Source organism: Salvelinus sp. IW2-2015, unplaced genomic scaffold (assembly GCF_002910315.2).
Source record: "Salvelinus sp. IW2-2015 unplaced genomic scaffold, ASM291031v2 Un_scaffold1716, whole genome shotgun sequence".
NCBI classification, from domain to species: domain Eukaryota; kingdom Metazoa; phylum Chordata; class Actinopteri; order Salmoniformes; family Salmonidae; genus Salvelinus; species Salvelinus sp. IW2-2015.
In genome coordinates this window covers 1-16,873 of record NW_019943104.1, presented here as the reverse complement: position 1 = coordinate 16,873, position 16,873 = coordinate 1, and the positions used below count along the sequence as shown (strand labels likewise).

The window sequence follows — 16,873 nt, the reverse complement described above, 5'->3', positions numbered from 1 at the left end:
ATAAATAGGCCATAGTGGCGAAATAATTACAATATAGCAATTAAACACTGGCGTGATAGATGTGCAAGTAGAGAGGGGTGCAAAGGAGCAAAATAAATACAGTATGGGGATGAGGTAGTTGGATGGGCTATGTGCTGTAAGCTGTAAGCTGCTCTAACAGCTGGTGCTTAAAGTTAGTGAGGGAGATATGAGTCTCCAGCTTCAGTAATTTTTGCAGTTCGGTCCAGTCATTGGCCGCAGAGAACCGTAAGGAAAGGCGGCCAAAGGAGGAATTGGCTTTGTGGGTGACCAGTGAAATATACCTGTTGGAGCGCGTGCTACGGGTGGGTGCTGCTATGGTGACCAGTGAGCTGAGATAAGGCGGGACTTTACCTAGCAAAGACTTATAGATGACCTGGAGCCAGTGGGTTTGGCGACGAATATGAAGCGATGGCCAGCCAACGAGAGCATACAGGTTGCAGTGGTGGGTAGTATATGGGGCTTTGGTGGCAAAACGGATGGCACTGTGATAGACTGTATTCAATTTGGTGAGTAGAGTGTTGGAGGCTATTGTGTAACTGACATCTCTGAAGTCAAGGATTGGTAGGATAGTCAGTTTTACGAGGGTATGTTTGGCAGCATGAGTGAAGGATGCTTTGTTGCGAAATAGGAAGCCGATTCTAGATTTAATTTTGGATTGGAGATGCTTAATGTGAGTCTGGAAGGAGAGTTTACAGTCTAACCAGACATATTGGTATTTGTAGTTGTCCACATATTCTTAGTCGGAAACCTCTAGAGTAGTGATGCTGGACAGGCAGGCAGGTGTGGGCAGTGATCGGTTGAAGAGCATGCATTTCGTTTTCCATGCATTTAAGAGCAGTTGGAGGCCACGGAAGGAGAGTTGTATGGCATTGAAGCTCGCCTGGAGGTTAGTTAACACAGTGTCCAAAGAATGGCCAGAAGTATACAGAATGGTGTCGTCTGCGTAGAGGTGGATCAGAGAATCACCAGCAGCAAGAGCAACATCATTGATGTATACAGAGAAAAGAGTCGGCCTGAGAATTGAACCCTGTGGCACCCCTATAGAGACTGCCAGAGGTCCGGACAACAGGCCCTCCGATTTGACACACTGAACTCTGTCTGAGAAGTAGTTGGTGAACCAGGCGAGGCAGTCATTTGAGAAACCAAGGCTGTTGAGTCTGCCGATAAGAATGTGGTGATTGACAGAGTCGAAAGCCTTGGCCAAGTCGATGAATACAGCTGCACAGTATTGTCTCTTATCGATAGCGGTTATCATATCGTTTAGGACCTTGAGCGTGGCTGAAGTGCACCCATGTCCAGCTCGGAAACCAGATTGCATAGCGGAGAAGGTACGGTGGGATTCGAAATGGTCGGTGATCTGTTTGTTAACTTGGCTTACGAAGACCTTAGAAAGGCAGGGTAGGATAGATATAGGTCTGTAGCAGTTTGGGTCTAGAGTGTCTCCCTCTTTGAAGATGGGGATGACCGCGGCAGCTTTCCAATCTTTGGGGATCTCAGACGATACGAAAGAGAGGTTGAACAGGCTAGTAATAGGGGTTGCAACAATTTCGGCTGATAATTTTAGAAAGAGACGGCTGATTTGTAGGGGTCCAGATTTTGCAGCTCTTTCAGAACATCAGCTATCTGGATTTGGGTGAAGGAGAAATGGGGGAGGCTTGCGCAAGTTGCTGTGGGGGGTGCAGGGCTGTTGACCGGGGTAGGGGTAGCCAGGTGGAAAGCATGGCCAGCTGTAGAAAAATGCTTATTGAAGTTCTCAATTGTCGTGGATTTATCGGTGGTGACCGTGTTTCCCAGCCTCAGTGCAGTGGGCAGCTGGGAGGAGGTGCTCTTACTCTCCATGGACTTTAGTGTCCCAGAACCTTTTGGAGTTTGTGCTACAGGATGCAATTTTCTGTTTGAAAAAGCTAGCCTTTGCTTTCCTAACTGCCTGTGTATATTGGTTCCTAACTTCCCTGAAAAGTTGCATATCCCAGGGGCTATTCGATGCTAATGCAGTACGCCACAGGCTGTTTTTGTGCTGGTCAAGGGCAGTCAGGTCTGGAGTGAACCAAGGGCTATATCTGTTCCTGGTTCTATATTTTTTGAATGGGGCATGCTTATTTAAGATGATGAGGAAAGCACTTTTAAAGAATAACCAGGCATTCTCTACTGACGGAATGAGGTCAATGTCATTCCAGGATACCCGGGCCAGGTCGATTAGAAAGGCCTGCTCGCTGCAGTGTCTTAGGGAGTGTTTGACAGTGAGGGGTGGTCGTTTGACCGCAGACCCATTACGGACGCAGGCAGTGATCGCTGAGATCCTGGTTGAAGACAGCAGAGGTGTATTTGGAGGGCAGGTTGGTTAGGATATCTATGAGGGTAGATGTATTTACTAGGCCCAATTAAACGAGAGATGTGTATGGTAATTTGACGTAGGCCTATGGCTACTTCGGAAATATGAACCCATCACGGACAGAAAAGGTGAGGAATTTATTCTTCCTATAAAATAGGAAATAAATTCTTAAGTCTAATTATTTTACCTGCAATACAACCACTAGATATAGTGTGTACGCATGGTCTAAAGTTTGCACAAAATTAAGCTCATTCTCACGGCAAATTCAGATTTTATAAATGCCAACTTCTGTGTAAACTGGCACACACATGTTGTATGGTATGTTGTAAAAACGCAACATTTAGAAATGAGGCCCCAGGGCCCTGGGATATGTATCACTATGCTAAATATTTTCCTTATTTTCCTTATTTTCCTTAATTTGCCTCTCTTATTCGTTCTCTTCACAGATTAGTGCCGTCAGGGCCGTTGTTCCCAACAAAAGCAACAATGAGATAGTTCTGGTGTTGCAGCACTTTGAGAACTGCGTTGATAAGGCCGTCCAGGCTTTCCTAGAAGGTATGGGAATGCCATAGTGATCTTTTTTTTAATGAGTATTTAAACCTCGATAATCTGAAACATTGCATGTCATGAACGAGGTCAAGGCTGTTATGGAAAGAGAGCATTCTTCTTAACTCACAATTACTTCATTTTCCCTTCAGGTAGTGCCATTGAAATCTTGAAGGAGTGGAATGTAACTGGTAAAAAGAAGGTAACCTTGTTAACTTTGTCCTTTACTTCAGGGTATTGCATTCTGTATGAAAGGACCACATGAGTATGAATGAAATGTATTATGTGTCATGACATTTTAAGTATGGCCTGTCCCTCACAGGATTATGAGACAACACTTTTTTAAAACAAGTTCAAAGGATATACTTCGTGACAGACCAATCCAGACTTTGAGCAAAAAAACACTTACTTTAAATCCACTTAACTTTGAACTCTAAATGCTAGTCAAAGGAAATGTATGTTTAGTTTATTTGGATAGAGATGAGTAAAAAAACATTGAACAAACAATCATCGGCTGCATTTCACTATAGAGTTTCTAGCTCACACAAATTTTCAACATCCGTCCCAGATAATCTGTTTTGTTGTTTCACCTATCGCCCATTTTGCTTTGAAGTCAGCAGCTCTAGCTGAACATATCTGGTGTCTGTGTCATGAGGACCTACATTCTGCTCAACCATAGCTAAACTCAGCAAAAAAAGAAACGTCCCATCTTCAGTACCCTGTCTTTCAAAGATAATTCGTAAAAAAACAAATAACTTCACAGATCTTCATTGTAAAGAGTTTAAATACTGTTTCCCATGCTTGTTCATTGAACCATAAACAATTAATGAACATGCACCTGTGGAACGGTCGTTAAGACACTAACAGCTTACAGATGGTAGGCAATTAAGGTCACAGTTATAAAAACATAGGACACTAAAGAGGCATTTCTACTGACTTTGAAAAACACCAAAAGAAAGATGCCCAGGGTCCCTGCTCATCTGCGTGAATGTGCCTTAGGCATGCTGGCAGGAGGCATGAGGACTGCAGATGTGGCCAGGGCAATAAATGTAATTGTCCGTACTGTGAGATGCCTGAGACAGCGCTACAGGGAGACAGGACGGACAGCTGATCGTCCTCGCAGTGGCAGACCGTGTGTAACAACACCTGCACAGGATCGGTACATTCAAACATCACACCTGCGGGACAGGTACAGGATGGCAACAACAACTGCCTGAGTTAGACCAGGAACGCACAATCCCTCCATCAGTGCTCAGACTGTCTGCAATAGGCTGAGAGAGGCTGGACTGAGGGCTTGTAGGCCTGTTGTAAGGCARGTCCTCACCAGACATCACCGGCAACAACGTCGCCTATGGGCACAAACCCACCGTCGCTGGACCAGACAGGACTGTCAAAAAGTTCTCTTCACTGACGAGTTTTGTCTTACCGGGGGTGATGGTCGGATTCGCGTTTATCGTCGGAGGAATGAGCATTACACCGAGGCCTGTACTCTGGAGCGGGATCGATTTGGAGGTGGAGGGTCCGTCATGGTCTGGGGCGGTGTGTCACAGCATCATCGGACTGAGCTTGTTGTCATTGGAGGCAATCTCAACGCTGTGCGTTACAGGGAAGACATCCTCCTCCCTCATGTGGTCCCCTTCCTGCGTCTCATCCTGACATGACCCTCCAGCATGACAATGCCACCAGCCATACTGCTCGTTTTGTGTGTGATTTCCTGCAAGACAGGAATGTCAGTGTTCTGCCATGGCCAGCGAAGAGCCCGGATCTCAATCACATTGAGCAAATCTGGGACCTGTTGGATTGGAGGGTGAGGGCTAGGGCCATTCCCCCCCAGAAATGTCCGGGAACTTGCAGGTGCCTTGGTGGAAGAGTGGGGTAACATCTCACAGCAAGAACTGGCAAATCTGGTGCAGTCATGAGGAGGAGATGCACTGCAGTACTTAGTATCTGGTGTGGCCACCAGCTGCATTGACTGTTACTTTTGATTTTGGCCCCTTTGTTCAGGGACACATTCAATTTCTGTTAGTCACATGTCTGTGGAACTTGTTCAGTTTGTCTCAGTTGTTGAATCTTGTGTTCATACAAATATTTACACATGTTAAGTTTACTGAAAATAAACACAGTTGACAGAACGTTTCTTTTTTGCAGAGTTTATATGCTTGTTATGTATGAACTCAAAGATGTGTAAGGTTTTATTGTAGTGGTTAGAGTCTGACTTTGATTCTACAACATCCAGCCCAAGAAGAAAAAGAAGCCCAAGCCCCAGCCACAGCCTCCGGGAGAGGAGCCTGCTCCAGCCGAAACCACACAGCCTTCGGAGACTGAGAGTACAGAAGCAGTGAATGGGTTCCATGCCAATGGCTCTGTGTTGGACGGAGACTCATTAGACTCTCTGAGTGAGCAGTTGGATTCTGCCTTCTTGGATGCAGCTGAGCTCGAATCTGAACCTGCCACGTCGGACATTACAGGTATTGTTATAGAGCAGTCTCAGTGGCTTTATTTTACCCATCAGTCAAGCTTTGGTTTGTTGAGACTATACTACACTTTTGATTATCTTCTGTAGTTGAAGCCAATGCCTGCCCATCGGAAAATATCACACTACAGTGTCTTTCTCCTTAAAGGTGTGGAAGTAGACTCTTTTTGTAGTGGCCCAAGCACCACCCCTCATCATGCTCAAGGAGGAAGGAATCACCAGCCCCCCCGTGGCAACAAGTTCCGTCCCAGAACCAACTCCCAGCAATCATCCACTTCCTCTGTGCTCACCACTGATGAAAGCCAACAGGGATTTTCTGGAGCCAAGAAGATTGGTTAGTGCCAAATGTGTTTTATTGTTGATACAGAATATTGTCAAATCCATGGGTTTCCTGCAGTCCGATGGTAGATTAGTAGTCCCAGGTGCCTAAGCTGTATATTATCTTACAAAACTAGGATGTGTGCACTGGAGTGTTAATGACGACAGCTCTAGTAATGCTTTGTTTAAGACAAGTGACCTCTAACCCTGTTCTTTGACACTCAGCGCCCAACATTGACCGCTCTGTGAAGGACCTGCAGAGATGCACAGTGTCGCTTACTCGATACAGAGTGTTGGTTAAGGATGAAATGGACTCCTCTATTAAGACCATGAAGCAGACGTTTGCTGACCTCCAGAGCTGGTACATCTCCCAACATTAACTCCACTACATTAGTTTGTAAAGTTGTAGTTAATATTTGGAATATTAACTTGTTATGGTGGGATATAACATACCACAAATTCCATTATTTTTAAGCATTTGATCACTGAATCAGTTCATTGCTCTCACATCTGCACTACAGCAACCACCACTAGTACCTCTTTCAGCGTAACATTTAGCCTATTGCTAACCAGTGTTGTCGTAGTTGACAAATGGTGAGTATTGCCAAAATCAAAGTATCTTACAAATGTAAATAATCATGGTCAACTTATCGTAGTAAAGAACATGTCATTTCATATCTCTCTTTCTCCCCACCTCTCTCTTAGTCTAATGGACAGAGAGGTTACTCTGTTGACAGAGATGGACAAAGTCAAAGCAGAAGCCAGTGAGTACAACACCTTTCAATTAGCATTTGGACTTCAATGTACACTCAGTGTACAAAACATTAAGAACACCTGCTCTTTCCATGACAAACTGACCAGGTGAAAGCTATGATCCCTTATTGATGGCACTTGTTAAATCCACTTCAGAGACAGGTTAAAGAAGGATTTTTAAGCCATGAGACAATTGAGACATGGATTGTGTAATTCAGAGGGTGAATTGGTAAGACAAAAGATTTAAGTGTCTTTGAACAGGGTATGGTAGTAAGTGCCAGGCGCACCGGTTTGTGTCAAGAACTGCAAAGCTGCTGGAATTTTCATGCTCAACAGTTTCCCTTGTGTATCAAGAATGGTCCACACCCAAAGGACATCCAGCCAACTTGACACAACTGTGGGAAGCGTTGTAGTCAACGTGGGTCATGAATTCCCGTGGAATGCTTTTGACACCTTGCAGAGTCCATGCCCCAACTAATTGAGGCTGTTCTGAGGGCAGGGGGGGTGCCAATCAATATTAAGGTCTTCTTAATGTTTTGTACACTCAGTGTTTATTAGACTTTGTTTCTATTCTTACTATGTTTCTATTTTTTTCTGAAAGCCTTTGTCCCAGTTAGGACATTCCATATAGGCTACCTATAGATGTCACCTACTCTCTCCCAGTTCATAAATTAACACGTAACCAATGAGAATTCTTCGAATGTATGTCCTCAAGGTTATTTTTGGCCTTAGGCATACCAGTCTTCAATGTAGTGAAACATGACAGAGCAAGACTGCATATTTCCACAAGTAGGCCATTCTCCCTTTATTCTTTACTGCCTCCAAATACAGTGTTGTGTGTCCTGAGCTTGGAAAAAGTGAATAGTGTCAGGTTTCAAGGGAGACTAAATGCTTTCTTTGTGTCTAGGTGTGTGGGGAATTGAGGGAAGAAGCGAGGGAACTCTAGAGCAGTTCTTTGACATAACAGAAACTCAACATTCCTTCAAATGTACCAGATTCTGCCCTAATCTCTTACCTTCCTTTAGATGTGTGTTACTGTTAATGGATTAGACTTTCTTCCCTTCCCCTTTTTACCTCATGAGGAGAGAAGTATTTTCTGTCATTTGATTCTCCTTAGCAACTGATAAACAAACAGTATGGTTCCTCTGTGGGAGTTTTTTTGTGGTTTTTCTTTTTCCCTCAGTCCTGATATTGGTCAGCACCAGGAAAAGCCTGTGGAGTTATTTAGGGATGCAGTGTTGTATTCTGTATGATTTTATTTTGTAAAAACTAGTCAACTAATAGTCTTACCATCTCATGTTGAGGACATAGCTAGTCCCAAGTTTCAGTATGGTATTGCTTGTGTGGATTTCTCTCCGTACAACTGAAGGTGTCTGAATATTTGGTGAGCGGTTGACTGATATTGTGTATCTGTGTTTAAGTGGCCATTTTGGATGGCCGTCAAAAGAGAGCAGAGGAGCTCCGCAGGCTAACTGACCAATCAGCATCCATGTCTGAGAACCAACTGAGTGAGCTGCGAGCGGACATAAAGGTTAGTTGACTACCGCAATAACACTATCTGATGTTGGGCGATTAGGCCTGGCTCGCAGTCAGCATTCCAATTATTTCCAAAGGTGTAAAATGGGGTTGAGGTCAGGGCTTTGTGCAGGCCAGTCAAGTTCTTCCACCGGTCTCGACAAATAATTTCTGTATGGATCTCGCTTTGTGCACAGGGGCATTGTCATGCTGAAACAGGAATGGGCATTCCCCAAATGGTTGCCACAGAATCGTCTAGAATGTCATTGTATACTGTAGGGTTAAGATTTCACTTCACTGGAACTAAGGGACCTAGCCCGAACCATGAAATATAGCCCTAGACCAGTATTCTTCCTCCACCAAACTTTACAGTTTGCACTATGCATTTGGGCAGGCAGCGTTCTCCTGGCATCCACCAAACCCAGATCAGACTGCCAGATGGTTAAGTGTGATTCATCAAATCAAATTTTATTGGTCACATACACATGGTTAGCAGATGTTAATACGAGTGTAGCGAAATGCTTGTGCTTTTAGTTCCGACCGTGCAGTAATATCTAACAAGTAATCTAACAATTTCACAGTAACTACCTTATACACACAAGTGTAAAGGAATGAATAAGAATATGTACATATAAATATATGGATGGCCGAATGGCATAGGCAAGATGCAGTAGATGGTATAGAGTACAGTATATACATATGAGATGAGTAATGTAGGGTATGTAAACATATAAAGTGGCTAGTAATACATTTATTACATACATTTTTCATTATTAAAGTGGCTAGAGATTTGAGTCAGTATGTTGGCAGCAGCCACTCAATGTTAGTGATGGCTGTTTAACAGTCTGATGGCCTTGAGATAGAAGCTGTTTTCAGTCTCTCGGTCTCAGCTTTGCACCTGTACTGACCTCGCCTTCTGGATGATATGTGTTTTGGGTGACAAGCCAAATTTGTGAACAGGCAGTGGCTCGGGTGGTTGTCCTTGATGATCTTTTTGGCCTTCCTGTGACATCGGGTGGTGTAGGTGTCCTGGAGGGCACGTAGTTTGCTCCCGGTGATGCGTTGTGCAGACCTCACTACCCTCTGAAGAGCCTTACGGTTGTGGGCGGAGCAGTTGCCGTACCAGGCGGTGATACAGCCCGACAGGATGCTCTCGATTGTGCATCTGTAAAAGTTTGTGAGTGTTTTGGTGACAAGCCAAATTTCTTCAGCCTCCTGAGGTTGAAGAGGCGCTGTTGCACCTTCTTCACCACGCTGTCTGTGTTGGTGGACCATTTCAGTTTGTCCGTGATGTGTACGCCAAGGAACTTAAAACGTTCCACCTTCTCCACTACTGTCCCGTCGATGTGGATAGGGGGGTGCTCCATCTGCTGTTTTCTGAAGTCCATCTCCTTTGTTTTGTTGAGTTTGAGGTTATTTTCCTGACATCACACTCCGAGGGCCCTCACCTCCTCCCTGTAGGCCGTCTCGTCGTTGTTGGTAATCAAGCCTACCACTGTAGTGTCGTCTGCAAACTTGATGATTGAGTTGGAGGCGTGCATGGCCACGCAGTCATGGGTGAACAAGGGAGTACAGGAGAGGGCTGAGAACGCACCCCCAACGTGTTTCCAGTGCTCCAGAGGCCAGTGGCAGAGTTGGGAACTCTGGAGATCGCATGGCTGTGTGCTCTATTTTAATACACCTGTCAGCAACGGGTGTGGCTGAAATAGCCGAATCCACTCATTTAAAGGGGTGTCCACATACTGTATGTCTTGTCTCCTCTTTTTCCAGCACTTTGTAAGTGAACGTAAGTATGATGAAGACCTGGGAAAAGCTGTGAAGTTCACTTTCGAGCTAGAACCACTGAAGACAAGCGTCACAGGATTTGGATCAGGTACATTCCTTTTTTCTTCTTTGATGTCTTTCCTCTTACAGAAACTCACTGTGATCATACAGTATTGCATTGCTATTTAGAGGGTAATTAATCAATTGTCTTGATAGTAACGCCCACAGAATTAAATAGAACACATATTTGTATAATAATACTATGTATCTCTATGGTAACACCTGCCCTCGTGACGCCCTCTCCTTTCAGTGTACCATCCTCAGACAGGCTACTCCAGCCGGTCCCGCTGTAGTTCCACCTCCTCGTCCATCACAGGCCCAGGGTCCCTAGAAGCACCACCTCCGTCTCAGCACCAGGGCTCCAGCTTCGAAGGACACCCTACCCAGCCAAACAAAACGGTCAGCTCACAAAGCAATCATAAACATGCAACTAAAGGAGTTGCTAACTGTTTTCAGTCGTGTTTCTTTAGGAGTAAAAATATTAAACATAATATGATTGCTTTGTGTTTTAAGTGTGATTTTAATCTGCACCTTTCAGACTTTCCAAGGCAACAGGCGGTATACGGCGGGCCCGGGATACTACTCCGGTGGTCAGCGGTATAATGGCGGCTCCTATCGCGACAGGAACACCAATCGCGGAGGCTACCGCTCCGAGGGTTACCAAGGCTACCAGGGCAACCAAGGCCAAGATGACGGCCCCAGCCATCCTACCAGCACTGCCACACAATCCTCCAACTCCACAAGAGGCCCTTCCAACTCCACTCCATCCTCTTCTTACCGTCAAGACCAGCCTTCTCATAACGGTCTGCCCCAAAGGCCTCCGCGGACACACTGCCCCTGACACCGGAACTACCTGGCCCATTTGTTAAACCCCCTACTAACCCTGGCATTCCACCCTCAATACCCTGCCCCTTCCACCCCACTAACTCCTCTCAATGAAGAATAGAATACAAGTTTACATCTTTTTGTCAATTGAGCAGTAGTGCCACCCATAGGCAAAACCATTCATCCACCAAACTTGAAAATCTGCTAATAAGACCTATTTTCTCATGCCTGTTGATCTAGCAGCATTTTGCTACTTCAGAGGCCAGTGTTATCTGATGATGAGTTCAGCACAGAGACTGCTGTGATTTATATGCATTTTGTGCACTGCTAAAAGGCATTTATATTTTAGTTGCCTTATTTCTTTTTTTTGTAGTCATCACCATTTTAGTTCCATATGTTATGGCATGCTTGCTAGTATGTATGGAAGCCTTTCATCAATGGCATACAATCAACACTACATACGTTTATGTAGATTCATTTAGAGCTTTCCATAAATACTGGTTGCGCCTGTAAATAATATGTACTCCTTGAACTGGACAATGAATCAGTTGATAATTAGAACTAGAGGTAATCACTTTGGATGTTGCCTGATGGCGGTTGTTTATTCCCTCCCTCACATGTATGAGAATAGTTTAGTGGATAGTTGTCCTGTCCTTCTCTATATTGTTATTGTATAATCCAAGGAGAAGGCTCGATTTCTTTATTACATACATATTTAATTATGAATTATTCCACTTCTCAAATCTCAGGTATGAGAAAGGAACCCCTACATCTAGTCTGAATTTGGACTTCCCTTTGTTAGAAGTACATATATTTAGGTGTTATTTGGTCTACTCTCATTCTTATTTTCAGTGCATCTCAGACAGGACCATAAACGGCACACACTTGACATGCTTGCCATGTATCACAGTGCAACTTTGCCTTTCTAGAAATGAAGAGATGCCTGCATCACGAACATCAGTGCACGTTCTTGTGATCTTTTACATGTTAAAAAGCGAGCTTTAGGAGCTTTCTGTCCTTTTTTAATATGTCAACTTTCCTCTTGATCATTTCCTAGAGAAGGAAAAAAATCGGATCAAATTTGTGAATGCTGTTTCGATCTTAGTTTGAATAAGTTTTATGACTACTGAGTTGGGACTGATTTAAGATTCTTAGTAAAGTATACAATAACTTAACAAAATCTGGAGAAATATCTGATTGTTTCCCCTTGTACACTGCCTGGAGGCATAATGTTGCTTTTTCCCCTGATAATGTTCTTTTGAAATGGGGCTTGGTATGGTTCACCATTTACCGAAAGCAGAGCGGTGTCGTGTCAAACTGCAAGGCATGTGTATAAGGTTATACAGCTGTTTCCTCTGTGTACCAAAGGGTCATACCCGATGAGTAGAAGAATTGAGAGAACCCCCCCATCTCCTCCAATATTACTGGTAGAAAGTTATCCATAGGAATACCTTTTGTGTTTTAGATATGTTATAAACATAGGTACTTAAGTCTTCTTTTCATAGGAGTATAATTTGGCCATGAGGAAAATGTCTTCATTTTTGTTATATTGCACATCAACATAAAGATTATGTAGTTCTTGTTTGTTCAATGGTTTACAAAGTCTTCTGGGGAAGTGCAGAGTGTATACAGCAGGGTAGATCAATTGGCATGTATCAGCAACTGTGCTTGAGCACATAAGGCTTGGTAGCCAATTCCAGGAGCTTCCTGCCTTCAGCAAATTTTTCCTAATCTCAGATCTGCACTGTAAATATAGGCCTATTTTCAGTAATCCTAATGCACAGTAGGCCTACCTTTCAATTGCGGAGATGCATGCACTGCATTTTCTCTCCACAACACATTGCTAGTTGTTACCTTGTGGTAGCTTCAAGCATGTACATGTAGTATTTCTTACAGTTGTCAAAAAGCTAGAGTTATTCTCTATGGGGAATTAATTATGCCTGTCCATCTCTTTTACCAAGTGTAAGAACTCCCATTCACAGCTTTGTCTACATTCTCAACTATCTGGTGATCACCAAAGAGAAAAACATTTCCTTTTTTCGTTCTCTGCCTATAAAAAAATTACTTCATTGTTTTCCAATTGGATAATCTATTCTAGATTGAGTAGCATGTTGTCTTTTTTTCTTTTACATTTTCTTTCTTTACTGTGTGTGTATATATAGCTATAATTCTGTTGCGCTCACATGGGGCATTTTGTATGTTATATACATGCTGAGCATATGGTTTACCCCTGAACTAGTTCAGTCATATGGACTGAACTAACAATCTAGTTCAGTCCAATTCTTCCAGTCCAAACTGTAAACTTAAGTGCCTTCTCTTGCCTCCATCCAATTCATACACCCCCCCTCCTTACAGCAACCACAAAGTATGGACCAAAGACATCTGCCCTCCCCATCCATTCTAATACACCCCCCCCCCCATATGCGGAAAGGCACACTTTTCATTTACTATTAAACTTTGCAATACATAAGCAGGTGTCCTTTGTCTTCATATGCTTTTCATGGGCACAGTATTTTACAGATCCATGTCAACTTAACTGTAAGCAAAATAAATGGCGATACGCTCAGATATCACTTCTCATTGTATGGTTAACTATGTAAGAATTGTGTAATTCAATTTGCCATATTGGAGCAAGTAAGGTTGTTTAAGATGTCCCATCAAGCCTCTATCTCAGTAATCGGCAACATGTCAAATGAGGGCTGGAGCTATTGCTTTAAACTGTGACAGGCCTCTGCATCCTCCAAAACTGAAATCAGAGATGCAGTTTGATAGTGTTATAAAGCAGGTTTCCATCCAATCTTTTTATGCGACGAAAGTACATGTCGGATAAAATGTCAGGACAGATGGAGAGAAACATTTGGCTTCTTTATAAATGTCAACAAAACAAAATACATTAGACAAGGTGGGATCTTTTTGTGTCTGTAAAATGAATTATGCGAGAAATTATATAGTAACCATCGTATCGAAGTCAACTTGGAGTCACACGATGACATGTTGTCCTCTACCTACGACTTGTAGGGAAAGCATGCAGTTTATTATGCTACAGATTGAAAGTGCAAGGTGATGAGTTTGATTCTCCTTTCCAATAAATGTTGAGTGTCTTATGCTGATGACATGATCAATGATGTTTTGCTGCCGCTTGACAAATAAGAATAATCTCATGTAGGCTAATGATTCCAAACCTTTTTTTGATTACTGTACCACCAACTGAATTTTGCTCTGCCTGGAGTAGCCCAGAAGTAACCCCTTGTGCAATTTTACCAGTAGGCCTATGGTCTCATGAGTCTTCTGAAGAACCCTCTGGATAGGCCAAGTACCCCTGGTTGGAAACCACTGATGTAGGCTATATCTGCGCTCTAGCCGACAGCGCACAGATCTTGTATCTGCACGCTGTTGGCTAGAGTGCATGTGCCAATACCGGAGTGGAAACATTCGCTACATAGTGCACATTTCTTTTTGTGAGAAAACCATCAGAGTTGAAAATCCATTTAATTTGTATTTCTTATTCGACACATGGGAATTTAACAGTACCGCAAAAGGTATTATGTGCACTACGTCATTTGATGAAAACATCACTGTTGGAAAAATGCGCACATTGTTTTTAATGCAGAATTTAGAATATTTGCATGAAAATCTGTCGCCAATTGGATGGAAACCTAGCTAAAGTCTAAATGTAATTGTGTGGCTACCAACCTCAAATAAGAATGAAAAGAATGGAATGATAAACTTGTTAGTTCAGAATCCAATTTATCTAAACAAAGATGGATGATCATAAGGTCCGAAGATCCAGTGGATCCTCTCTTGAATTATCAGGTGGTCAAGTTAACTACTACTACAGATGGTCCTAGACCTGGTCATGACTGGGTGAAGTGCTCTAGTGAAGGCCTTGGTGATGACACTGGCAATGCTAGTGAAGAGAGACTGTCTTTTGGTGCCAGAGCCAGAATGTCAGTTCTTCTCCAATGGGTTGGGAGGTGATGTAAAAGGACAGCTGCACTGTAAGTCTAATTAGAGAGAGTTAGTTAGGACCCCATTGTCATAAAACATTTCACCACAGTTCAAAACCAATTTGCTCAGCATCCCAACATATTACAGAGTAGTGAGATGGTGACAGGCTGCTGACATATCTATGGTGTTAACATGTGTCATATCCTGACTTGAGATGTGTGAGCGAAACTCATGAGATAAATCAATTCTGTGCATGAGCTAAAATCGGCCCAGACTCACTATACCCATCAACAGTAACACTTCAAAATGGTATGGACAAGAGGATGTGTATTCAACAAAAAAATATGTTTGCGATTTTTTTTCGATTTACCGTTTGTATGATCATCAGAGGTGCCTTCCAATAGATCCTCTTATGAATGATCATAAGTGTCCTCAAGTGGATCCTCTCTCAGAAGATCAAAAGAGGGGTAGATGGCCAGTGGATCCACTTTGTTCTGGAAGGTCATAGAAAAGTGTTAACACAAGTCACAAAACTGTCAGAAACAGAAATTCTGATCATTCCCAATAATTGTAATTCACTAGCAATTAAAACTGATGTTTCACACAAACAGCATAAAATGTCAAAATAGAGACGCTTAACTAAATAAAGTGTTATTAATTCAAAGACTTTCAAACCATACCTTCGCTTTCAACTTTGGCATCTTCTGCATTTTATGTGTCTTAGGCAGCTTTGGCAACAAGCCAAACCTCTTCTGACTCTCATCCTTAGGGAGTCTATCACTTGCTGCTGCGGCAAGTGATTTGGAATTTCCAGATAATGAGATCACCTTACTTGGATGTCCGGAGAGAAGCAGCACAGAGGAGAGGAGGAAAGCTGGGGCAGCAAGGAATTCATTGGGGGGAGTCGTGCTTATCTCCTTTACCAGAGACCAGGCTATGACTCTAGGGACCTCTGCACTGCACTGCTCCACTGCCTGGTGCAATTCGATTGCAGAACCCTTTTCCTGCAGCAGGTCCTTGTACACTGCTTCAACTACTTCATCAGGAGGTGCCCGAATAGGGGTAGATGATTCCTCATCAACGGACATTCCGTTGACCTCTGCCAACAGCGTCAACACAGATCCACTGACAGACAGGGCTTTCTCAATCAGCTCTGGCTCTGACTGAGTAGGAGATCCATCGGCATTCTTCCGGATCTTCAAGAGGAGTGCACATACCAAGCTATGCACAGACCCACTGGAAAAGGAAACCACGGGTGTAGATGGAGTTCCTGTAGCTGTGGACTGAGTTTCTGTTGTATTGCATAGACTTGGGGAGGCACTGCCACAGACTTGGGGTAGGACTTCTTGGGGACAAGAGGAATTAGCTTTGTTAGACAAAGTAGAAGTGAAACTCTGTTCGGCTTTGTTTTGCTTTTTCTTCTTCTGCAGACAAAAGCTAGGGAAATAGGATCTCTCTTGCCTGTTATTGGTTTGCTTTCCTTGAGCAATAGTGTTAAGAGATGACTCAGCCATTTGTTCTACGCTAATCACTCTAGCCACAGACGAAGCAATGGCTTTGGGGACTTCTGTACTCCACTCATCTACTGCAAGGTGCAATTGCTCAACTGATCCCTTTTTTTGGAGCAGATCCTGGTACACGTCGTCAACAAACTTAGCTTTGTCAGACAAAGTAGAAACGGAACTCACTTTGGCTTTCTTGTGCGCTTTCTGTGGACAACAACTAGGGAAATCGAATCTCTCTCGCCTGTTTTTGGTTGTCTTTCCTTGAGCCTTAGTGATGGTGAGAGATGGCTCAGGCATTTTGTCAGTGCTGATTGCCTGAACCACAGACAAAGCAACGGCTCTTGGGACCTCTGCACTGAACTCCTCTACTGCCTGGTGCAATTCCAAAACTGATTCAACCGAATTCTGTTTGACTTTTGAGAGGAGGGCATTCATTACACTGTGCACAGACCCATTGGAGATCAATTCCACTGGGGATGGGGTTCTTGCCTCCGTGGATAGACTTGAATTGGCCTGAAATTCTTGTACATTTTCCTGAGAATTAGTTTTGTCTGAATCCAGACTTTTAGCCAAACTTACATGGGACATTGTCTCTGGTTTATTTTGACTAAGAACTAATAAACGGGGGAATCTCTCTGCACTGCACTTCTCTACCGCAAGGTGCAATTTCTCAACTGATTGGCACAATTCTATGGTAGATCCCTTTTTTTGGAGCAGATCCTGGTACACGTCGTCAACAAACATAGCTTTGTCAGACAAAGTAGAAACGGAACTCACTTTGTCTTTCTTTTGAGCCTTCTGTGGACAACAACT

The 16,873-nt window shown here is 43.4% G+C and overlaps 1 protein-coding gene and 1 long non-coding RNA gene across 3 annotated transcripts in view; one reads left to right on the top strand and one right to left on the bottom strand.

The window, feature by feature from the left end:
- The window catches only part of LOC111966696 (spermatogenesis-associated serine-rich protein 2), a 34,254-nt gene extending 21,079 nt beyond the window's left edge, over positions 1 to 13,175 (top strand). For both annotated transcript variants that reach the window (XM_024139198.1, XM_024139199.1), the window contains exons 4-13: positions 2,800 to 2,908; positions 3,052 to 3,101; positions 5,136 to 5,367; positions 5,521 to 5,706; positions 5,916 to 6,051; positions 6,396 to 6,454; positions 7,865 to 7,974; positions 9,729 to 9,831; positions 10,033 to 10,181; positions 10,321 to 13,175. In XM_024139198.1, the coding sequence (XP_023994966.1) occupies positions 2,800 to 2,908; positions 3,052 to 3,101; positions 5,136 to 5,367; positions 5,521 to 5,706; positions 5,916 to 6,051; positions 6,396 to 6,454; positions 7,865 to 7,974; positions 9,729 to 9,831; positions 10,033 to 10,181; positions 10,321 to 10,623 (1,437 nt within the window). In that variant the 3' untranslated portion in view covers positions 10,624 to 13,175. The remainder of the gene's footprint in view (positions 1 to 2,799; positions 2,909 to 3,051; positions 3,102 to 5,135; positions 5,368 to 5,520; positions 5,707 to 5,915; positions 6,052 to 6,395; positions 6,455 to 7,864; positions 7,975 to 9,728; positions 9,832 to 10,032; positions 10,182 to 10,320) is intronic.
- Positions 13,176 to 14,077: 902 nt separating this feature from the next.
- Positions 14,078 to 16,854, bottom strand: LOC112071767 (uncharacterized). Its single transcript, XR_011475961.1, has 2 exons — positions 14,926 to 16,854; positions 14,078 to 14,611 (listed from the first exon to the last, which is right to left on the bottom strand). It is a non-coding gene; the product is annotated as an uncharacterized lncRNA (long non-coding RNA).
- Between the last annotated feature and the right edge of the window lie 19 nt (positions 16,855 to 16,873).